We start from the raw sequence: 17,859 nt of genomic DNA, 5'->3' as shown, positions 1-17,859 counted from the left end.
AATCTCCTTAAACTGATCAGTAACTTCAGTGAAGTCTCAGGATACAAAATCAATGTGCAAAAATCACAAGCATTCCTATACACCAATAACAGACAAACAGAGAGCCAAATCATGAATGAACTCCCACTCACAATGGCTAAAAGAGAATAAAATACCTAGGATGATAAAATACCTAGGATGATGATACTATGAGAATAAAATACCTACAACAAGAATAAAATACTTACAAGGGATGTGAATGACCTCTTCAAGGAGAACTACAAAGCACTGCTCAAGGAAATAAGAGAGGACACAAACAAATGGAAGAACATTCATGCTCATGGATAGGAAGAATCTATATTGTGAAAATGGCCATACTGCCCGAAGTAATTTATAGATTTAATGTTATCCCCCATCAAGCTACCACTGACTTTCTTCACAGAATTAGAAAAAGCTACCTTAAATTTAATATGGAACTAAAAAAAAGAGCCTGTATAGCCAAGATAATCCTAAGCAAAACGAACAAAGTTGGAGGCATCACACTACCTGACTTCAAACTATACTCCAAGGCTAGAGTAACCAAAAGAGCACGGTACTGGTGCCAAAACAGATATATAGACCAATGGAACAGAACAGAAACCTCAAATAATGCAACACATTTACAACCCTCTGATCTTTGACAAACCTGACAAAAACAAGCAATAGGGGACTTCAAACTATACTCCAAGGCTAGAGTAACCAAAAGAGCACGGTACTGGTGCCAAAACAGATATATAGACCAATGGAACAGAACAGAAACCTCAAATAATGCAACACATTTACAACCCTCTGATCTTTGACAAACCTGACAAAAACAAGCAATAGGGAAAGGATTCCCTATTTAATAAATGGTGTTTTGAAAACTGGCCAGCCATACGCAGAAAATTGAAACTGGACCCCTTCCTTACACCTTATACAAAAATTAACTCAAAATGAATTAAAGACTTAAATATAAGATCTAAAACCATAAAAACTCTAGAAGAAAACCTAGGCAATACCATTCAGGACATAGCCATGTGCAAAGACTTCATGACTAAAACACCAAAAGCAATGGCAAAAAAAAAGCCAAAATTGACAAATGGGATCTAATTTAACTGAAGACCTTCTCCACAGCAAAAGAAACTATCATCAGAGTGAACAAGCAACCTACAGAAAGGGAGAAAATTTTTGCAATCTATCTATCTGACAAAGGGCTAATATCCAGAATCTACAAGGAACTTAAACAAATTTACAAGAAAAAAAAAAAAAACCATCAAAAAGCGAAGGATATGAACAGACACTTCTCAAAAGAAGACATTTACGTGGCCAGCAAACATATGAAAAAGATCATCACTGGTCATTAGAGAAATGCAAATCAAAATACCACAATGAGGTACTACCTCATGCTAGTTAGAATGGCGATCATTAAAAAGTCAGGAAACAACAGATGCTGGAAAGGATGTGGAGAAATAGGAACACTTTTACACTGTTGGTGTGAGTGTAAATTAGTTCAAGCATTGTGGACGACAGTGTGGCGACTCCTCAAGGATCTAGAAACAGAAATACCATTTAACTCAGCAATCCCATTACTGAGTATATACCCAAAGGATTATAAATCATTCTGCTATAAAGACAAATACACACATACACTTACTGCAACACTGTTCACAATAGCAAAGACTTGGAACCAACCCAAATGCCCATCAATGATAGACTGGATAAAAAAAATGTGGCACATATACACCATGGAATACTGTGCAACCATAAAAAAAGATGAGTTCATGTCCTTTGCAGGGATATGGATGACTCTAGAAACCATCATTCTCAGCAAAGTAACACAGGAACAGAAAACCAAACACTGCATGTTCTCACTCGTAAGTGGGAGTTGAACAATGAGAACACATGGACACAGTGAGGGGAACATTACACACCGGGGCCTGTCACGGGGTTGGGGGCTAGGGGAAGGATAGTATTAGGAGAAATACCTAATGAAGATGACAGGTTGATGGGTGCAGCAAACCACCATGGCACATGTATACCTATGTAACAAACCTGCATGTTCTGCACATGTACTCCAGAACTTAAAAGTATAATTTAAAAAATCTAAAATAAATTACACATAATAATAATATTTTTTAAAAGTTGAGGACACTGGAAACAAATCAATAGTCACTTAAAGAAGGAAAATGATTATAGGTGGTTTTCCTTGACTCTTGATAAGTCAAAAAATGGAACCAATATTGCTATTGTTGTTGAGGAGTCAATGTTGAGTGTGAAGTGGGTGAAGAATTAGCTCCTATGAACAGTCTGCATGGGACAACTACAGGCAAGAATATTCTCACATAACTTGAGCAAACATTAATTCAGTACAACCTGAAGCGGAATGTACTAAGATATATTATAACCAATTTTGGTAAAAATATGTGTAGAATACAAAAAGGCTTTAGATATACATATTTTGACATCTATTATGGAACACTACATGACTTTGCTAATTAGTTTTTACTGCAGACTTGATGGTATTTCTTGGCGAACTTAATGTACAATTACAAGAGAAAACATAGCTTATATACAACAAACACTGACAATAAAGTCATCTTAATGACAACTAGTATTCTGAGAATCACAAGTAATCACAAGCTACTGTCCATGCATCCCAAACTATCAAATATTAAAATAAGAAGAGAGATTGCCATTCCCATACAAATGGGTGAATATTTTTTTCTGAGCTCAAAGTACAGGTCCAGTAGGGTTTTTCAGATCACATGCAAATGCAAAGTAAATTTCCATACTGCAGATTCCATTTAACTGTGCAACTTCCACCTAATCTTTAATTGGAATTGATTAATAGAAAATGTAATAACATGCTAAAAGGCAAGTATCAAGAAGAGAATCTAACAGAACTCTATAAATGCCTTCCTAGTGACAAATATGTTCAATTAAAATGTTTGTGAATTTATGTCATATTTGCTGTGCCTATTTGAGTGAAAGACATTTTCAAAAATGAAATAAGTAAAATATCATTACAGATCAGAGTCGATAGATGAACATTTGCATTTTATTTTGACAGAGAATGCTGACTCTTAACCAGTTAAGTAAAATGTCCTCTCCCACAACAGAAGAATTTCTTCATTCTTATTAATAGACCTGTTACAAAAAGTTTTAATAAACTAAATGAGTATCTAAAATGTATCATGTGAAAAACTACACTGCTGATTTTTCCACCTATCCCCCAACAAAAACTTCTTTTCCATCATCTCAGTACTATAAATTCCATCCTTCAGGTTGACGAAGCCAAAAAACTTGAAGCCGTTCTTAATATATCTTTATCTCATACTCTTATTACCCATTCATTGACAAAACGGCTGGCTTTATCAGTAAAACTATAGCATCTAACCAATTCTCTCTATCGTCCTGGTTCAAGCTACCATCACTATTTACCTACTAATTATAACACACAGATTCTCTTTACTTCCTCTTTTGCCTCCTGCTACTCACAGTAACCTGAGACTTAACATTTTAAGTAAGACTGTGCCACTGCTCAGCCAAAAATCCTCCAATGGTTTCCCATCTCACTCAGCATAAAAAGCCAAAGTCTTCATCAATAAAGTACTAGAAACTGCATGATCTGCTTTCCACCCACCCAAACCACTTCTCTGACCTCATTTCTTTCTCATCCAGTTTCAGCCACACTATGCTATTTGTGTTTCTTCCAACTTGTTCTCTAATCCTATGCCATAGCCTGTAACTTGTTCTTCCATTGCCCTAAAATGATGTGTTTTCAGATCAACACGCTACTCGCTCCCTCACTTCCTTCAGGTCTTTGATCAAACCTCATCTTCCCACAGAGGCCATCTGTGACTACTCTATATAATTAGCACCTATCCTTTCACACTGTATTTTTACCACTCTGTAACCCTATTACTCTGCCCACAGACTCTACAACAGTGCCAAATATACAGTATTCACTCAATAAATATTTCCTGAATAAATGAACAAAGCAACAAAATTTGTGTAATGTGTCCTCAGTTCCTTTTCCTTATATAAGTGCTATATATACATATATATGTATATATGAACAATTGTATAAAACTGATTTACCATTGCGCTAAGAGTTTCTTCCCAATCAGGTCGCTCTCGAGGGTGTACATTTCTATGTAGCTCTGGAACAAAATCATCTTCTTCAGAATGTACTGAGGACTTCATCTTCCTAGAGATCAAAACATGAAAGATTCAGATAAGAATTTCCAATTCTATGAAAGCCTTCCAATGATCACAACTGAAAGAGCAGAAAAACTACAAGTCAGATTTGAAGTTTAGCTAAAAGAGCTTAAGTGAATAGCAGTGATCCTTTATTTCTACTCTGGCTTTCAGAGGTCTCTCCTAATGTACCAAACACCTGCTTTTATTCCAGAAGATAAAATAAGGTTTATAGCTAGTTAACCTTTTATGGTCCATGATTATTATATAAAAACTGATTTTTATCAGTTCAACACAATTTGAACCTTGAAAAGATTTGCAACAACAATTAGTTACTCTGAATCAATATTTACAGAACTGTGCTAAGCATTGGTATCATTTCAGAAAAAACAAGAGACATGGTATTTCTGGTTCCAATCAATGGAGCAGAGTGCAACAAATAAGCATTTTCAATGAGAACAACTATGAATGCTGGGCAAAACATATAAAACAGCTTATCTGAAGGCAACAGAAAGCAACCAATACAGATGGGACTTCCAGGGCTACAAACTTTGAGAGAAGAAAAGCCCAATCAAGCAAATTCCACATTTAATCCTTCTTTTTGTATAAGATAATTTTTCAAATCAATCATGGGAAATAGAGACCAAGATAATAACTGTAATCTTAGTGGGATGAGAAGGCAGAGGTTGGAGGCTGGGATTACCAAAGCAGGGAGGAATTCAGGAGGCAAAATACCTCCAAAAAAGACCTACAAAGAAAGAGCCCAGAAATCTACAGCAAAATTCACCTCAAATTATTAACTGATTCCTAAGCTTACAAATATGTAGGACAGGATGCCAAGAAACCCAAAACAAACCAAACCAAGTAAAGAGGCAAGTAGACATTTTAGCAGCCCATTAATGTTGAGGAGATGGACTGGCAAGCAAGCACTGCCAAGATGGAGGAGCACTGAAAAACCCGAGCTCTTAGATGTGATTCTAAAAAAGCCACGCCTAAAGAGTATGGACAAAATAGCAACAGAAAAATTCTAACAAAGCCCCAAACCAAGCCTTGACAGAATCAGAAGTACGGGAAAGAAAATTAACTGTCTTTGGAGGAAAAAACATTCTCCAGACTCTCTGCAGATCTTTCATCCACATTATCTAGTACCCAATAAACATTACGAGGCACACTCAAAAAAAAAACAAGAACTAGTGAAAATTGAGAAAAAAAAGTCAAACCAGAAAGACTCACATTTCATTCAGATCTTAGCATTATCAGAAAGAGACTTTCAAATGGCATTTGTGCTTTTCTGCCTATAATGCAAAAAGTTGTAAACAGCATCACTCCTAGCCTAGTATTAATAAATAAAAAAAAAAAAAAAAGATAATCTGGAAATCCTAACTTCTCTAGGACACAACAGAAAACTGAGGTCTCAGGGCAACCAACTAGTTTAAACACTATGGAAACACAAGCCTCTCTGCGATTAGATGGATGACAAGCAGTTACTTTTCTGGAACACAGTATGGGGTGAAGAGGGATACATAAGAATTTAGGTAAGTTTTTATCAAGTTGCTAAAAACATTTATGATTTACACATTCAATTGAATGAAAGTAAAAAATAGGAGAGAAATGATGAATTTCAACAGAGAATTGGAATCCATACAATCAAATGTTTATTCTAAAACTGAAAAATACAGTATCTGAAATTAAGAACAAACTAGACAAGTTTAGTGGAACAATAAACATAGCTAAAGAGAGGGTTAGTGAACTGGAACATAGTTCAGTAGAAAATATCCACATTGAAGAACACAGAGAAAAAAGGAACAGAAAACACACAAAATAGTATACAGGATGAGAGACCTGGTTTAAAAAAAAGATCTCAAATATGTCTAAATTGATGACAGAGATAAGGGAGATAATTTTTTTAAAAAAGAGAATATAACAAAAGCAATATTTGAAAATGAATGCTAAAAAGTTTTCAAAACTGATGAAATCATCAAACTAAGGATTCAAAGAAATTCTATAAATCTCAAGCAGAATTTTAAAAAATTAAAACCATAGGTAAATTACAGTCAAACTGCTAAAAACCAAACACAAAGAGAAATTCTTAAAAGCAGCCAGAGAATTTTTTAAATTTTTTAATGGCTGATAGAATAAGCAGACAAAACCGTAAGTATATAACTTGAACAATTCAGTTTTCCAATGTGAACCTAACACAGGACACTAAACTCAGCAACTACAAAACTCTTTTTTTTCTTTCACATTCTTTTCCAGCGTATATGAAACAACAAATAGACTAAATGCTAGAAGACCAAGTCTCAACAAATTGCAAAAAATTTAAATCATGAATCACGTTTTGTGACCACCACAGTACTGCACTAAAAATCAATGACTGAAAGATAACTAGAAATTCCTCTAAGTGTTTGGAAATTAAGAAACACAATACTGAATAACTCATAAATCAAATACAAAAACCACAATGGAAATTAGAAAGTCTTTTTATGTGAATGATAATGAAAATACAATAGATGAAAATGTGTGGGATACAACTAAAGAGGTGTTTAGCAAAATTCATAGCTCTAAGTGCATATTACTGGAAATGAGACAACTGGAAAAATTAATACTTCTAAGCTTCTATCACAAGAAGCTAGAAAAAGAATAGTAAATTAATTCAAGGAAAGTATTTTAAAATGTTTAAATAACAAATCAATAAAATAGATAGTAAGTGTATAAAAGAGAAAACAAAGCCAAAGGTTGATTCTTTAAAAGATTAATAAAATGAACAATCTCTAGAAGAAGTCTGATCAATAAAAAAATGGAGAATCTACAATATAGATAAGAAAAAGGGAGCCATAAACAGAAAGCCTGTGAACATTAAAAAGATTAAATTAAATTCTCAACTACATTGCAGTAAAAAAAATCCAGCAGCACATCAAAAAACTTATCTACCACGATCAAGTTGGCTTCATCCCTGGGATGCAAGCTTGGTTCAACATACACAAATCAACAAATGTAATCCATCACATATAATTTCAATAGGTAAAATTTAATACCTATTCATAAATTCTTTAAAATATTTTAATGAAAATTAATGAAAAACACAAATACAGCTAAGCATCACACTTAACACTGAAATACTGAATGATTTCCCACTGAGATCATGCACAAGATAAGAATGTGGTCTTCTATTCAACACTGTACTTGAGGTCTTATTCACTTGGGGAAAAAAGCAAGAAAAAATGTAAAAATTGAAAAGGAAAACATTTTTCTTTATTTGAAGACATGACATGTAAATAAACAATCTAAAAGGCTCTATAAGCAATTTAAAATAAGTTAGCAAGATCACTGGTTTACACGGTCAATATGTAAAAAAACAAGTGTATTTACATATATCACTATATACAATTATTTATTAAGGCAAAAAATACATCAACAATACAATACATAGTTTTAATATTTTTTGTACAATAGACTACTCATAAATAAAAAGGAATTTGCAAAAGGTAGATGAATGTCATAAACGTGCAACAGAAATCAGACATTAGAGTACATGCTATATAATTCTATTGGCATTAAGTTCAAGCTAAATTAATCTATTGTGACAGAAGTCAAAATAATAGTTACCTTTGGGAGAAGTACTGACTGGAAGGGACAAGCGTTTTGCGGTGTGCTAGAAATAATCTATACCTTGATTGGGATGTGATTATCTGGGTATATATTATGTATAAATTTATCAAGCTGTACATTTATGATTTGTAGACTTTACTACATGTGTTATGCCTCAAAGTGTAAAAGTTTGTTGGTAAATGTTACACAGTTTAAGAGGTGTAAAAATTATATTTATATACATTATGGGCCATGTAATGATGAATCAACTCCATAAGAAATTTAGTATCCATTTATTTGACTCTTGTTATATGCTTTTAAAATTATGAACAAATTTTATCCTTAAGGTGTTTGATTGTAGTTGCATATCTAACAAAAAAGCTGTAGTTAAGGACTGCCAACCATAAAACCTAAGTAACCTACTGCTGTATTTTTTACCAGAGTTTTCTGTAAAACATCTTCAGATTTAAACCTGAATGCATTCAATGAAAATGAAAAATAGGAGAGAAAACTACTTCCCCCAAATTGAAAGATTATGGGAACCAGCCTCATCATCTTGCTGTTTTCCTCATTAAGAAATTATGTAAATATCTGTCATATATTCATTTTATTTGCATGAGATTCTTGCTCATAACTTATGAAAAATTACACTTGACAATGTTGAAGTTCCACAGAGAAGTCCAAGCACATTTCTTTCTCAAGACAAATACAGCATATTGCCCAGGAACTGCACCTCAAGGACTGTTCACTCCCAGGAATATCTTTTCTTGGTCCCTGGAATAAATTCCAAGCAGCATGTCTTTCTCTTTTTATTATTCTGATCTGTTTTTATTTCTTGTTCTTTGCCAGATTTGGTTCCGGTTCTGCAACAGTTACTATCCACTGGTGGCAACAATGGCTGGAAGTCCATTTTATGGTCAGACCATTTTGATATCTACTCTCTGTCAGCAACAGAGAATTTGGTTTGGTAGTCAATTTTTGTTTGTCTGTGTAGAAATATGCCTCAATTCCACTGGAGGGAACAGCTCTTTGAGATATGTCCTAAGTGCTCAGTTTGGTGTTCTCTATTCATTTTACCCATGGCTGATAATATAAATTGGAGACTACCAGCATTCTGTGTGCCTGGAACTGATAAAAGCTATTATCTGCTATCATAGAGTGCAATAAATTTTCCTACTTTCAGAGGATATTAATAAATTAGATTGCACAGCCTCTTAAAATACAGGAACTCTGTTCTGGTTAGCCTATATGGACTAATAATCACTTACATAAAACTCTAATACTCCCAGAATTCCTAGAAAATAAAGAAACTAACTCTCTAACACTGATGGGGACATTTTATTGGTGGTGACTATGGAACAGAGGTTTGCTGAAGCCAGTTGGAATTCAGTTTTGGTCACTTCCCACTCAAAATGTCTTATATACTATAATTCTTCATAGGTATTACAACTGAATCATACGCAAATCAAAAAGGTATATAAAGAAAAATTATTTCCATCCCTGTCTCCAATCTGCCCAATTCCAACCCATTAAATTCTCTACCTGACAAGGTAATCAATTTCCTATATATTCTTCCAAACTTTATTACTATAGCTGTATATATTCACACATAAATTATTCATATGAATGAAAAAAATACATCCACACAGAGTATAAAAGAAACGTGTAAATATGCTGCTCTTAGTCGGTTTACACATTGTTGTATACCTTGTTTTCCTCTAACTTTTCCTGGAGACTTTCCATATCAATTCATAGAACTTCTTTGATGTTTTTACAACTATATAATGTTCCCCTGTGTAGCTATTCCATAATTTATTTAACTAATCCCCTGCTGATGGATACTTGAATAAATTATTTCCAATCTATTGCTATTACAAACAATGCTATAATAAGTTTATACATTTCTATGTCATTCTATATATGTACAAGTTATCTGAAAAACAAATTTTGAACAGTAAAAAAAATTCTTTTTATATATTAGCCCATTTTTCTATTGGGTTGTTGGACTTTTTCTTAACCATTTTTAGTTCTTTGTATATCAAGATTAATCCTTCATCTGTAATGAGTTCCAAGTATTTTTCCCAGGTTGTCATTTGTCCTTGCTTATTTTGTTTTTTGTAATGTAGATGTTTTATATTTTATGTAGCCTCATTTCTCAACCCTTTCCTTCATGGCTTTTTTTTTTTTTTAACTGCTTTAAATCATAGTTCAAAATGCCTTCCTATTATAGAAAAAAATTGTTTTAATTCTCTATGTTTTCTATTAACTTTTTTGTTTTGTTTTGTTTTGAGACAGGGTCTTGCTCTGTCACCAGGGCTGGAGTGCAGTGGTGTAATCATAGCTTACTATAGCCTGAAACTCCCAGGCTCAAGATATCCTCCCACTTCAGTCTCCTGAATACCTGGGACTACAGGCATGTACCACCATGCCAGACTAAGTTTTTAATTTTTCTTTTGTAGTGACAGGGTCTTGCTATGTTGACCAGGCTGGTTTCACACTCCTGGCCTCAAGGGATCCTGCCACTTTAGCCTCCCAAAATGTTGGGATTACAGGCCTGAGTCACTGCACCCAGCCTTCCTTTAAAAATGTTTATGTTTTCATGTAGTACATTTAAATCTTTGATAATTTGTAATTCATCCTTGGTATGAGGTAGGATTCCTATTTTCTTTATTTCCACGGGTGAATATTCAGTTTCTCCAAAACTATTTACTGAATAGTACATATTATCTCCATTAGCTTTTGAGAAGTCATCTTTACCATACCTAAATGTTCCTACGAATGTGGTTATATTTCTAGGATTTCCATTCTACACCATAATACCTTCTCTTCATGTCCCATAACCAACGAGTTTTAATTACTGAGACTAAGACTTTACACTACAACATCTGGTTGCAAAAGTCCTCTATATCCACTACCCTTGTTCTTTTTCTTTTTCCTACACAGTTTCTTAGTTAAATTATTTAGCCAAGATCAATTTAGTTTTTTAAAAAGGATTCTTATCATCACATTAAATTTATAAATTAAACTAACATCTTTATGGTGCTGTATATTTCCAGTTATGAACAAGGCATATTACTCAACTGTTCCAAACTTCTTTTATGTTCTTCAATGATGTCTTACATTTTTATCATGTAGGTTTTAGAGTTTGTTGTTAAGTTTATTTCTGGTATCTTATCTTCTTTGTTGCTCTTGAAAGTGGCACTTTTTCTTCCACTGTATCTTTTCACTAATTATTGTTTGATACACTATTTGAAGCCCTGTTTTGCAGACAGGAAAAGTGGAATGCTTGACCATATCTTGGTCATTCCAGATGTGGTAAACTATTTTTTCCTGGAAGACCCCACTCGCCAGCCTGAAGAGAACACTGAAGCAGCCATTCACACTCCTAAGACCCACCAAATTGCATGAAAGGCACCATGATTCTGCCTCAGTGAATGTTCCCTGCAGAGAAGTTCCCCTCAAAACCTATGAAAAAAACTTCCCAGTGGACTGCCAATCCGAGACTGCATATATGTAAGGAAGCAAATCTCTCCAAGTATCTCAAAAATCATTAAGTTAAATAGGAAAAAATAAATCCTTAACAGAATGGTATGGATGGCACCAGAAGGCCAGAGATCAGACTTTGATATACTTTTGAAAGACAAAAAGACTGAAAAACTTAAAAGCAAGTGGGATCATACTGACCTAAAGAGAAAAACAGAAGTTCAAGAGCTATACCCCATCCTCTCCACAACAAGAGAGATGCTTGCCCCCAGGGTACTAACAAAAACTGGAAAATTATCCTGTAAAGAAATGTAACAACTGACCAGAAGGACTAGGGCTCCTAATGTGGGTGTGTGCCCCCTAAAAGAAGCAAGGCAGAGCCATATGCATCACAGGGCTACTGAAGAAAACACAGTAGGGGAAAGGGCAAAGAAGCGCAGATATTTTGCTTAGCAGTTAAAAGATAGGTTCTGAACAGTCAGAATAAAACAGAACATGTACACTGAATGAATAAAGCTCCAAAGCTCAAGAAGAAAGAAAATAACCTAATATTATTATACAAATACCTTGTGTTTCTACATCTATATGTGAAGAACCCTTAAAAATAATTTCTCTACTCAAACTGAACAATTAAAAAAAGAAGATGAGATTAGTGAGCCCCTAAGAGAACAAGCACAAAAAAACTTCAATTCACAAAGTAAAATGTAAAAAGAAATACATCATAAAAGAAAAGATTAAGGGGACTTAATAGAGGCAAAGGCAATAATAACAGGAAACAACAAAATTTCTTCCCTAACACAAAGGTTTGACTCTGTAGACTGAAAGTCACTAAGTTCCAAACTAAACAACTCACTAAGTTCCAAACTAAAGAACTGATAACAAAATATACATAACTAACAATAAAAAAGAAACTCTTAACAAGTATTCAGGCAAAAAGAACATGTTACCTACAAAGAAAAAGAAAAAAACAGATTGGTATTTAAACTTGTATAAGAAATCAGAGAACATCACCCAGAGAACTTAACTGAACAAAAATACTGAAGACATCAAGCAAATACAATGATTCAAAACAGATACATTAAGATAGAATGTGATACAGAGAAGAAGCAACATGAACACTAAACAATGACACAAATAATTAAATCTGAATGAAAAAACAAAAAACATTAAACTGAGGCAGAATGGATGAAAAAGAGTTTCAAAAGTCTCATCCAGAAGTATGAGACTGAGAGGAGGGAGCTGAAGTTTCCTAAAGATCTTACTTTATGAGGGAGAGAAGTAGAGGAGAAAAGAGAACCATGATTTAAAACACAAACACACATACACAGAAAGAGAGAGAGAACGAGAGAGAGAGAGAGAAAACCTGGGTGAAAGAAATTATTTTATTTTCAAATACAGAAAATACATGTATGATTATGAGAACATGGAAAGGGAAATTAATCATTAATGTAAAGAAAAGTATAGTGAAACTTCCAAAATTAAGTATCTGGGAAGGTTTTGCTTGCTCTGCTTATTACCTTGCCAAGCTAGTCACTTGACATGTTTACTTTTAAAAAAAAGAAAATTGACTAATTTATAAATAGAGCTTTAAATGTTTCAGGGATTCCCATTTATTTTTGAAAGTCCCACTGACTATTTAAGGGAGTTTAGTGCCGAAGTGAAATGCAAGAGTTAGAAAAATTAGGTTTGGGTTTAAACTTTTTAACTTTAATTAAACAACCTAATAACCAGGAACTTTTATACAGGTTTATATAGTTTCTGTACTCTAGGGCCTTTCGTGAACATCAAAATACTCATACCGATAGATACAAGAAAGGCCCACCTTGGACTCCATCCCAAAGGGCTTAATTACTAAAATACCAAGAAAGCCTTGTACTGGCATGCCTCATGGTTAAGACAGATCCATTTCGCAGATTACGAGGACAGCCTAATGGCTAGCCATTACTGCCTGAAATTTTCTGAGATTAAGGGAGGTTCACATCAGACTTTGCTGATCACTATTAAATTCACTGATGAGAGTATGTTGGGTGAGTGTTATACTTAGTGTTAAAAGAATATTTTAGAAACTTCTACACAGCAAAGAAAACAATCAACCAAGTGAAGAGACAACCCACAGCAAGGGAGAAAATATTTGCAAACTACCCATGGGAGAAGGGATTAATAACCAGAATATATAAGGAACCCAAACAACTCTGTAGAAAAAAATGTAATAATCCAATTTAAAAATGGGCAAAAGATTTGAACAGGCATTTCTCAAAAGACAGCAACAAATGGCAAACAAGTACAGGAAAAAGTGCTCAACATCACTGATCATCAGAGAAATGCAAATCAAAACTACAATGAGATATCATCTCACCCCAGTTAAAATGGCTTATATCCAAAAGAAAGGCAGTAAGAAATGCTGGCAAAATGTGAAGAAATGGGAACCCTCACACATTGTTGGTAGGAATGTAAATTAGGCAACTACTATGAAGAAAAGTTTGGAGGTTCCTCAAAAAAACTAAAACTAGAGCGACCATATGATCTAGCCATCCCACTGCTGGACATATACCCAAAAGAAAGGAAATCAGTCTACTGAAGAGGATCTGCACTCCCAATTTTCTTGCAGCACTGTTCACAATAGCCAAGATCTGAAAGCAACCTAAGCGTCCATCAATGGATGAATGGATAAAGAAAATGTGGTACTTATACCCAATGGAGTACTATTCAGTCATAAAAATGAGATTTAGTCATTTGCAACAACATGGTTGGAGCTAGAGGTCATTATGTTAAGTGAAATAAGCCAGGCACAGAGAGACAAATGTCACATGTTCTCATTTATTTGTGTGATCTAAAAATCAAAACAATTGAACTCACGGATGCAGAGTAGAAGGATGGTTACCAGAGGCTGGGAAGGGTGGTGGGGGTGTAGTGGGGGGTTGGTGGGGATAGTTAATGGGTCCAAAAAGTAGTTAGAGTAAATGAATAAGGCCTAGTATTTGATAGCACAATACGGTGATTATAGTCAATAATTTAATTGTACATTGAAAAATAACTAAAATAAAAAAAATAACTAAAATTGTACACTGAAAAATAACTTTGATTATTTATAAAACAAAGGGTAGATGCTTGCAGGGATGGATACCCCATCATGAGGGGATGGTTACCCCATCTTCCATGATATGATCATTACACACTGTGTGCCTGTATCAAAACATCTCATGTACCCCATAAAAATATACACCCACTAGGAACCCCCCAAAATTAAAAATAATTTTTTAAAATAACATTTTACAGGCTAAAGTGAATCCCAGATGTTTCTTCAAGGTTACAATGCAATATAAGTTATATCTTTTTGGGCAAAATATACATCTTTTTTGACATCATAAGTAACAGGTTATTGAAGATGAGATGCCTTTGAAAAGCCACACAGTATAAAATGGGTCTGGGTGTGATACTGGTATGGACATACAGTTAATTGGGTTTTTCTGTTTTGTTTTTTTGTGTGTGTGTGTTTGTTTGTTTGTTTGTTTTTGAGATGGAGTCTCATTCTGTCACCCACGCTGGAATGCAGTGGCATGATCTCGGCTCACTGCAACCTCTACCTCCCAGGTTCAAGCGATTCTCCTGCCTCGGCCTCCCAAATAGCTGGGATTACAGACACCCACCACCGCACCTGGATAATTTTTGTATTTTTAGTAAAAGACAGGGTTTCGCCATGTTGGCCAGGCTGGTCTCAAACTCCTGACCTCAGGTGATCTGCCTGCCTCGGCCTCCCAAAGTGCTGGGATTACAGGTGTGAGCCACCAAGACCAACCTCAATTAATTGTTAATATTCCCTCTCTATACTTTCGGGATCATTAAAACTGGCTGGGAAAACGGATATCAAGAATTTGTGCACAAGATAAAAGAACAGGCATAGTAATAAAAACAGAAAATCTTGAAATGGTTTGACGGGCTTCCAGGGGAAATGAGCCATTAAAAGAAATCATCTAGATCCGATCTGATCGCCTGGGCCTGGAAGTTCAAGGCTATTTTAAGCCTAGAAGATGTATAATACCACAGTAAAGACCCTTATTACCTACTTAGACTGCCTCAATAGCTTCTAATTTGTGGCATCCTTCCAAATAAGATAACTGGTCCATGGTCCAGGGGTTGGGAACCCCTGAGGTAGAGGATGAATAATGCAACCAACCAACCAATCAAGTGCATGAAGTATCATTAGTTCTATAATGCTATAAATGAATGAAGGCCTTGTCCCCCCAAATTAAAATATGTTCACCAAATAATCCAGTTTAACTAGAGTCAGAGGTGTCTTGTCACTTAAAATGAATTGCCTTAATAATGGAGATATACATGAAGATCAGCGATCTGGGCATCTACAGATCCTGATCAAAAATATGTTTCAATTATATACTATATCATCTCTGTAGCTGCTTCAAATTATATGTCATATTTGCCAGGCTATCAGCCCATAATGTGATATTAGGGAAGTCTAAACAAAACCATACGATAAACATTTCTACCTTCAAATGCCAAACAACTAGAACCTTTCATGATTCCTAGGTGTACTAGAGGTCACTTTTTTTTCTTTTTTTTTTTAGAGACAGAGTCTTGCTCAGTCGCCCAGGCTGGAGTGCAGTGGCACAATCTCGGCTCACTGCAAACTCCGCCTCCCAGGTTCATGCCATTCTCCTGCTTCAGCCTTCCGAGTAGCTGGGACTACAGGCGCCCACCACTACGCCCAGATAATTTTTTTTTGTATTTTTAGTAGAGACAGGATTTCACTGTGTTGGCCAGGATGGTCTTGATCTCCTGAATTCGTGATCCACCCTTCTCGGCCTCCCAAAGTGCTGGGATTACAGGCATGAGCCACCACGCCCAGCTGAGGTCACATTTTTTAAAAGTCATTTTATTGGGTTCATTACTTCATTTTTATGATGGTCACATAATGTATATATCATTGGTGCTCATAACCTCCTCAAAAAAAATGAATTTCAAAACTGAGATATCAGCTGTAACCTCTTATAAGTTATCAGCAGAAAATAGCATTTAGCAGCAGATAGCCACGAAACTCTTTCATTAGTCTCCACTTTCAAAGTCAGTTACACCTGGGTTCAAATTTCTGCTCCACTACATGCAAAACTTTGCTCTACCATGACAAATGTGGGCTATGTGACTCCCTGAGCCATAAATTCCTCATCGAGAAAATAGGAAAAATGATATCTGCTTTATAGGAGTGATAAGCAGTTAACTGATATACCGTAGATATGATATACTAGGCATATATATGCCCTAGTACATTACATATAACAATTTCTAAATAAAGTTTTTCTTTCTTGATAGAATTAAAACATGTATGCTTTTTGTTTTCTTATATTCCTCCTTCTTATCCAGGGATGGATTTTTCTAATGATCTCTAGGAACTATTTTATTGTAAGGACTAAATATTCTAGTCTAACACCTATTTTGCCACAATGACAAGGTAGGTAATAATACCGATTACTAGCTTCACACTACAAGAAAGAAATCAGAAAATGAGAGATCTGCGAGTCAATGGCAGACAAGTTTAAACTACCTCCATGAAGGAGACTGGCAACTTCCCATAGTGCAAGAATGTAATAAAAAGGATCCTTTCATCCAACTGAGCCCAAAAATAAATGCTATTTCAAAAGCTACTGGACAAACATTAACTTGTCTCTGAGAGTCCTTCCTCCTAAAGCAGATGGCACCTGGAAGCACCAGAAGCCTACATTCGAGGTAGCCATGGTGCCTCAACCTACACAAGAGCAGCTTGTAGGAGTGCATTTAAAATGTAGTTTAGAAGCTATTCAGGGAAAAAGAAAAGTGCACAACCTTTTGCCCTCATCTCATTAGCTGTGTGTGTTTATGTGAATGGAAATGTAACCAATACAACAGCTTGGTGTCGCATGTATTAGCAGAGATTTTTACAAAAACACATTAAGACATTTTTAAAATTATTACATTAATTTTACAAAAACAACTGTCATACCACACTGAGTCTACTATTTGGTCCTCCCAAAGTTACAGCTGCAAGTTCTAGCCGACCCTTCCCCTTCCACACCCACGCATCCATTTTGCTGCAAGGCATCTCGCAGGAACGCCACCACAAGGTTGTGAAACCACTCTGCTGCCACATTTCCTCATGCCTCACTGCTGAATGTGTGAGAGATACTACATGAAACTGGGCCTTGCCCACACCTCTTTGTTACATTTGTAAATAAAATAAGATCAGATCACAAAGATGTAACTGATTGAGGAGAGCCATGGTGCTATTCAGATAGGAAATACAATTATAAACAGAAGACAAATGCCCTATGGTATCATAGTTTCCTTAAACAACACATCACTAGCTCAGTTTCTCAGAATGAAAATGCTGTCACATACTCCCAAAGCAAAGAAGAGCTCAATCTGCCACAAATTTGCTTTTAAATGTCAAAAGAAAATCCCAGAGAGACGCCCACTGACTAACAAGTAAATCTAGGATTACAGTACCAAATTTGTTATAAAAACAACAACAAAATAAGTTCCAAGTTGTTTCTTCCTTTGACAAATACCCAAATAACTTCCATAATTTGAATACCAGGTCAA

The 17,859-nt window shown here is 35.1% G+C and overlaps 1 protein-coding gene across 2 annotated transcripts in view; it reads right to left on the bottom strand.

The window, feature by feature from the left end:
* ARHGAP32 (Rho GTPase activating protein 32) overlaps nt 1-17,859 on the bottom strand; it is a 229,638-nt gene that overhangs the window by 201,754 nt on the left and 10,025 nt on the right. For both annotated transcript variants that reach the window (XM_030918530.1, XM_030918531.1), the window contains one exon: nt 4,099-4,207. In XM_030918530.1, the coding sequence (XP_030774390.1) occupies nt 4,099-4,207 (109 nt within the window). The remainder of the gene's footprint in view (nt 1-4,098; nt 4,208-17,859) is intronic.

The sequence above is a fragment of the Rhinopithecus roxellana genome, chromosome 15 (genome assembly GCF_007565055.1).
Source record: "Rhinopithecus roxellana isolate Shanxi Qingling chromosome 15, ASM756505v1, whole genome shotgun sequence".
NCBI classification, from domain to species: Eukaryota; Metazoa; Chordata; class Mammalia; order Primates; family Cercopithecidae; genus Rhinopithecus; species Rhinopithecus roxellana.
This window is presented reverse-complemented; position numbering and strand designations above follow the sequence as displayed.